The sequence below is a fragment of the Eschrichtius robustus genome, chromosome X (genome assembly GCF_028021215.1).
Source record: "Eschrichtius robustus isolate mEscRob2 chromosome X, mEscRob2.pri, whole genome shotgun sequence".
NCBI lineage: Eukaryota > Metazoa > Chordata > Mammalia > Artiodactyla > Eschrichtiidae > Eschrichtius > Eschrichtius robustus.
In genome coordinates this window covers 105,389,317-105,396,312 of record NC_090845.1, presented here as the reverse complement: position 1 = coordinate 105,396,312, position 6,996 = coordinate 105,389,317, and the positions used below count along the sequence as shown (strand labels likewise).

The 6,996-nt window shown below is 47.9% G+C and overlaps 1 protein-coding gene across 1 annotated transcript; it reads right to left on the bottom strand.

The window, feature by feature from the left end:
- Positions 1-3,504: 3,504 nt before the first annotated feature.
- Positions 3,505-6,387, bottom strand: SLC25A5 (solute carrier family 25 member 5). Its single transcript, XM_068533680.1, has 4 exons — positions 6,211-6,387; positions 4,678-5,164; positions 4,306-4,446; positions 3,505-3,911 (listed from the first exon to the last, which is right to left on the bottom strand). Exons 1-4 carry the CDS (start codon positions 6,319-6,321, stop codon positions 3,754-3,756), a joined length of 897 nt encoding a protein of 298 aa, XP_068389781.1. The 5' UTR covers positions 6,322-6,387; the 3' UTR covers positions 3,505-3,753.
- Positions 6,388-6,996: the final 609 nt, after the last annotated feature.

The window sequence follows — 6,996 nt, the reverse complement described above, 5'->3', positions numbered from 1 at the left end:
GCATCCAATATTTGTTGTTCCAATAAATCTCCACCTGCATACCGAAGTGCACATTACACATAATAAAATGAGGCTCTGAAAAGACTGAAGTTAATTATTTTGAGGTAAATCAGACCACCTTTGACCCAAACTCTGGGCTGTAATTTTGTTGCTCAGCTTCTTGCTCCCGAAATTAATGTAAATCTTTACAATCGTAATTTTATTTGCCAACGCCAACCCTCCCACCAGTCTGCAAATGACTGTTCTGAGTCAGAGACTATTCACTTACGACTGTGTTAGATATTTTAAAATGTTCTCGGGAAGGATTCAATCACCTAATCCCAGTCCTTTCACAGATTCTGCTTTATGTAAAAATGATGGACCCAGAGAACATCTAAACTGGAAGGACTTCAGAGGAGAAATTAAGGTTGTGATGTGAAAAGTGACTTGCCCCCGGGTCACTCAGCGACAGAAGCTAAAAGCGCAAAGGAAAGTACTGGCTTCCTTTTAAGGTTTTAATAAAGGGTCACACTTAGAAATCCTAGCTCAGGGTCCAGAAGCGACCCTTTCCCTACCCTCCTGCCTCTGACAGCGTCTGAGTCCTCATGCCCACAGTCTGACACCGGTCTAAAAGAATCATGCCATTTTGAATCCAAGCAGTCAGAATATGATTCAGATAAAAACAAATCAGCTACTCTTACAACAAGATGCATTACATTTTTTTTTTTTTGGATGGATAGACAAGAAACTGTTCATAATGGTTACTTTTGAGGAGGGGGATTAGGGATGGGAGAGGGAGGACAGGGAAATGTTTGCTTTTCATTTTATATCTTTTCTTTACTGTTCAACTTTGATGACCATGTACAGATATTAACTGTGTTGAAAACCTAAAAAACAAATTAGAAATACTATGCTCACGAACTTCACAGGAGAGATGAAATTTACCACAGGAACACGGACGCTTGAAAATCTAGCATCCGGTACAGCAATACTTTAAGATTTTTTCTACTGGAGTGTCCATAATGGCAGAGAAGGCTGAAAGGTTTCCCCCTGGGGTCTGAGGGCAGTGCCAGAAATGGTCCTCTATACACAAGAACTCTCTTTGCAGCTTTAAAACACATTCAAATTGTGCAATAGACTCTCTAACATATCCGCATCTCTTTTAATACAAAAATAATGGCTTAAATGACTTACCATCCACGACAACTGCCCCTGTGGGGAGACACCCCTGGTTTCTTTCTCCAGCGGTTGGAGCACCCGGAGCACACTGCCTTCAGTGACTGAGCGGAGTGGCCCCTGGAATGGGGAGCACGGCTGTGTGCGAGCTGACCTGTATTCTGGCTCTCTCACCTGGAATCAGGCTTCACGGATGCTGTTAGGCTTTGAATAGTAACAAAACAACGGCATAAATTAGGGGGTTGCTAAGATTGTGTACCATCAATGTTCGCATGAGCATAATGGACATAATGAATTCTATAGCACTATCCTGCACAGCTTGCAGAGATTAAAACCACTTTGTCTTTAAATTAAATTTCAAAAATCATTGAACAACAAGAATAGAAAGAGAGAGAGAAAAAAAAACACCTCATCTGTCAGCCGCCCAATTGTAGGAAGCACCACTTCTTTCTTTCTGATCATTAATGCTCGGTCCTAGGTTTATTTTAATAGCTGCCAGCTCAGTGAGTCCACATCCATTGTAATAACCATAAAGGGGGCTTGGGTTCTCTTGTATTGTGGTTTGCAGCCCTAAGTGGAGAGCCTCTTATCCCCTTTCAGGAACAAATTCTCTGAAAAAGACCTAAGCTGAAGTTTATTTTATATAAATTCTGCAAAAAATAGTATGTGTAGGCTGTTGCAGAGAAAGAAAAGTGGATTTGAATTCATTTTTAAGTAGTTCTCTGCTTGGGCAGATCTTCATTCAACAAAATGGATGTCTGATTATGAAAAAACTCACATCAGAGTGCTTACTAGATGCCGGGCGCCATATTGATTGCTCTACATGCTTTATGTTACTTGACCCTCACTCCCAACACCCCTAGGAAATATGGCTAGCGCTATTAAATCCCCACTTTACAGGTGAGGAAACTGAGACCCAGGATAATTGACTCGCCCAAGGCCATACAGCTAAATCAGCAGCAGAGCCAGGATTCAAATCTAGGTACTTCCGATTCTGGAGTCCCTGAAATCTTAACTGTCTTTTAATGATTATCACAGTTACCATTTATAGAGTGTTTATTATGTATGTTCTATGGTAGGTGCTTTGCATAAATTCTTTAATCCTTGAAACAATCCTCGGAGGCAGGCATTATTATTATTCTCATTTTATAGATGAGGAAAACTGGGGCTTAGAGAAATTAAGTAACTTACCCAACAGCAGAGTTAAGTGGCAGAATCCAGGCCTGATGCCTGGATTTTTTAACAACTTTATTACCACACCTTTTACATGTAACCACTGTATATATTTAAGGTATACAACTTGACGATTCGATATGCATACATTGTGAAGAGTTCTCAACAACTAAGCTATACTACAATTAAGGTGCTTGGCCAGGGGGCACATAACAAACTCTACGATCCCCTGGGCACCAAGGCCTGTGATGCAGACCCTGTCTGTGAGTGGCACTTAAACATGCCAGTGTGTGAGATGTTCCTCAGGAATGTTTTACCTGTGCACGTGGACCACCTATCCTATCACTTTCTACTTTGAAATGTTGTGGCTTGACAGCCATGGTGCTTTATTCTTCATACAAATCTCACGTTACAGGTAAGATCCACTGGATTTCTGAGGCCTTATCAAGAGCTACAGAAATTGCAAACACACATGGATCCCAAGTAAGGGTTTATCAAAAAGAAACAAATGTCCTTCATTGACTAGGCTTATTTGCATGTTAGGCAAGATGCAGATGCTCCATTTCCTCTTTGTAAAATGAGTTTTGAGGTCGTGGCAGCTCTCTCCGTAATCTTTAACAGCACTGCCATCTCAGCACCGCGTAACTATGCCAGCGCTAATCCTCTGCTTTGAACAGGATTAAATTAAAATGACTTGAGACAGGTGAAGATAGATGAGGGGAAGCAACTGGACAAAAGTTGCTAGCTGTTACCACCTTATATTTTACAATACTTCCGTTGAAATGAGGTGAAATTCATAGAACCACCATTCTAAAGTGAACAATTCAGCTTATATTTCTTGATTAATAACCACAAGATAGGAAAGGTGGGTGCATAGTACTTTTTAGAGAAAGCTCATCAGCTATGACTGTCCGCAGGCAATGGACCAATGGTTTTTTGGATGCTTTGGGTCTGAATTTCACTTTGCTAATGTATTGGGAATGTTGATGGGTCACACGACTGAGCTATTCTTTGCTAAGTGGATGGCTGAAGGCTGGTTTTAGAAGAAAGCTCTTCATCTCAGGAGATACTGTAGCATTTATTAAACATGTAGCATTTTACTCAAACGTAGCACTTACTAAATTATAAAATGTACTTTTATATGAAAACAAACCACAAACAAAATTATATTTCAGGTATTTTTTATTTCTTCAAATTTGTTATTTTATCAGGAGTGACTAAAATAAAAAACATAATTGGGTCCCATCATCGTCATGGAAATGGCTTTAAGAGAAAACTGGTCAGGTGAATATTATTGCTTCCCATTTTCAACCAGTAAATAGTTGCCATTGATAAATAGACAGCCAACAGTCTGTCAGGAATGCTCAAGATATGTTATGTAATACAACATGCCTGTTCACAGAAGAAGAAAAACTAGGAAATAACTTATGTGAACTTCTTGATTTCATCATACAAGACAAGCACAAAAGCACCACCCATGCCTCTGAGGACATTGGACCACGCGCCCTTGAAAAAGGCTTTGCCTCCTTCGTCACGAGCAATCTTCCTCCAGCAGTCAAGTGTGCCTGTGTACATGATATCCGCTGCAAAGGACAAAGACAAGGACCTGGTGACCTGAGGCTGATGAAAAATCCTTAGGTTTAACTAGACTAAACCAGAGCCCCACCTCTAAGAGCTAACGTCAGTTTTTAAAAATCCAACACTGACACATTAGTGTGGGCAATACTGAAATCTTAATCTGGTGACTAGAGAACAACAGAGATACGTAGATTACCCGCTGGTCTTAACCTCTAATACCATGGAAGCCTCTTGGGCATAAGCACCCAAAGGGCCCACTCAAAGGCAACTGTGCAGTAGACACAGACCAAGCAACCCCATCTGTGATCTCAACAGATTGCCATTTTCAAAGACAGGCATGGCTAGTTTGTGCCCATGCTCCATGCCCACATCTTCGTCTTCTGCTCAAGCGGAACTTACTTCCTTTGCGCCCTGACTGCATCATCATGCGGCGACGCACTGTGTCAAACGGATAGGAAGTCAACCCAGCCACCGCTGTGACGGACTGTGCGATCATCCAGCTGATGAAGATATGCGTATTCTTGGGATCTGGAAGCATTCCTGAGGATAGGAAAGAGACACTTTTACCAGAAAGCGGAGTCCTCCTGACTCATTGTCTGCCACGTCCCCTCATCCCCAACATCTCATCTGTACACAACGGGCTGTACTGGGTGACCTTGGCTTCCTTCAGCAATTACAAAGAAATCTCTGGCTCCTGGAAAATTAGGATGGCACGACGATCTTATAAATGATCTCATGAGAACACAGTTTTGAAGCACACAGCAAACTTACCCTTCGCAGTGTCATAGATACCGAAGTAGGCAGCTCGGTAGATGATAATACCCTGCACAGACACGTTAAAGCCTTGGTACAGGCCCTTAATCCCGTCAGATTTGTAGATCTTAACCAGGCAGTCACCAAGGCCTCTGAATTCCCTTTCAGCTCCAGCTTTGCCCACATCGGCTGCTAGACGAGTACGGGCAAAGTCAAGAGGGTACACAAAACACAACGATGTGGCCCCAGCGGCACCACCTGATGCCAGATTCCCTGCGAAGTAGCGCCAAAACTGGGTCCTCTTGTCCACACCACCCAGGAAGATCTGCTTGTATTTATCTTTGAAGGCAAAGTTGAGAGCCTGGGTGGGGAAGTATCTGATGACATTGGCCAGGTTTCCACGCCAGAAGGACAGGACTCCCTGCTCCTTGGGGATACGAACCACGCAGTCTATGATGCCCTTGTATTGCTTATCTGCAGTGATTTGCTTGCTGGCATGCTGCACCTGACAGACAAGGAGGAGGCCAACGGGGAGAGTTATAACCACGGAGGAGGGAAAAGGGAAGAGAATATATCATCTCAATGGACACACTTAAGGTTAGCTGGCTCCCCCCGCTTTCCCCAGATCTAGTCTTCTATGTCACACAGGCTGGACACCCCCCCCCCCGCAAACCTCTGACGCTGTCACAGGTGGAAGAGGTGATCTGCACCCTTAGAAGCATTAAGCCTCCATCCCTTTGGGTGGGGAGGAGGCACCCTCAAGCGGACCCGTGACCTTTAGGCCTGGGAGAAAAGTCATTACCTCAGACCCAGGTTCAGAAGCATCAGGCCGAGGCCCACGTCGGGCGCAGTCACCTTGGTGACCGTGGCCTACGCCTCAGGGTCCCCGGAGCGGCTTCCCTCCCGCTCTGGCCCCCCTCCTCTCCTGGAGGTGACCCGTGGGCCACCACCCCTACGCCCGTGCAGGCGCGCCCTCTAGAGCCGGAGCGGGAGAGCGCGCCGCGCAGGACGCCAGGCCGCGGGGACGCGCCGGCGGCTGCGCGGGGGAGGACGCAGAAGGGACACGCGCTTCCCGGCGCCGGCTTCCGGCCCGGCTAGGTCGGAGCGCGGCGGCCGGCTGCGAGGCAGCTCCACCGGCCGCACGGCCTCCACGGGGCTGCTATCTCTTTGCCGCGACCTTGAGGTCTTCGGTAAGGGCAGGTGTCCCTCTTTTCAGTGCCGGCTTGCAGGCTTAGCCCTTGACCTCCAGGCCCGGGAGCCAGTCACCCCCGGGCTGTCCCATCCGAATTCGCTGCCTCCGGGATGCCCAGGCCCTGGGCTTCCTCCCCCGACCCTCCGCCCCTGACCCTTTCCTAGATCCTGAACTTCAGGTCACTAAAGCATCTCCCTCAAGTCTGCCTTTTGGTCCGACCCTGCGGCCACCCCTGGTCCCACGCTGCCACTTCCCTGGACTGGTCCGGAGGGTTCGTTCTCCCCAGGCCCTGGGGCACCGCTTCCCGCGCGACCCCCTCCCCCCACTTCCTGATCGGGCTCTCGGATTCCGGGACGTACCTGCAGCAGCAGCTTGACCCGCTCGATGGGCGCTACGGCGGTCTTGGAGATGGCCGCGGCCACTCCACCTGCCAGGAAGTCCTTGGCGAAGGACACGGCGGCATCTGTCATGTTGGAAGGAAAGAGGAGGCGGGCGACTGCGGGAACAGCGAGGAACCGGCTTAGACTCCGGGGCTCTGGGGCGGAGCGAAGCAAATGGCCGATTTATATAGGGGAGGCCGGCGCCCGGGCGGCCGGCGTCGGGGGCGGGCGCCGGGGCCGCTGAATGGCTCAGCGCGCGGAGGGAGGAGCCGTGGAGTCGGGCACCGGCCGCCCTCGGCGTCGCCCCGGCTCGCCCGCAGCGCCTGACCCGGCCCGAGGAAGGGGCGGCCCCAGAGAGTACCCGGCCCGGACGCGGGACCCTGGGGGAGGCCTGGGGGCGCGGAGGGAGCGAGAGGTCACGACCCGCCTGGACAAGGGTGAGGCGCGATATTTAAGGGGACTCCAAAGACCAGACAAACATACCCCTCCCAAACTTGGTAGTCAAGACAAATAATATTTAATGCAATATTTTAAAAAAAGATTCGTGTAGGCAAAGTATGGCGCTCTGGCCGGTCGCCTGTTTTTGTAAATAAAGTTTACTTGGAGCCCCAGGGCTGGAATGAGGGTGAGGCAAGTGAGGCAGGACCCTACAAGTGCAAGATGGGAGCCTGTCTTTATTATAAATTTCGAAACGTTGTTCATCATGGATTTTTGTATTCCTTTTGATATTTAAAAATAGTGCATTAAAATAATCATTCGTCTTGA

Excerpts from the sequence above, each read along its gene's own strand:
- SLC25A5 (XM_068533680.1), bottom strand. The coding sequence starts at position 6,321 with ATGACAGATGCCGCCGTGTCCTTCGCCAAGGACTTCCTGGCAGGTGGA. Across the intron at positions 4,447-4,677 it reads TATCTATGACACTGCGAAGG|GAATGCTTCCAGATCCCAAG; the intron begins GTAAGTTTGCTG and ends TCCTATCCTCAG. Across the intron at positions 3,912-4,305 it reads GCAGTCAGGGCGCAAAGGAA|CGGATATCATGTACACAGGC; the intron begins GTAAGTTCCGCT and ends TGTCCTTTGCAG.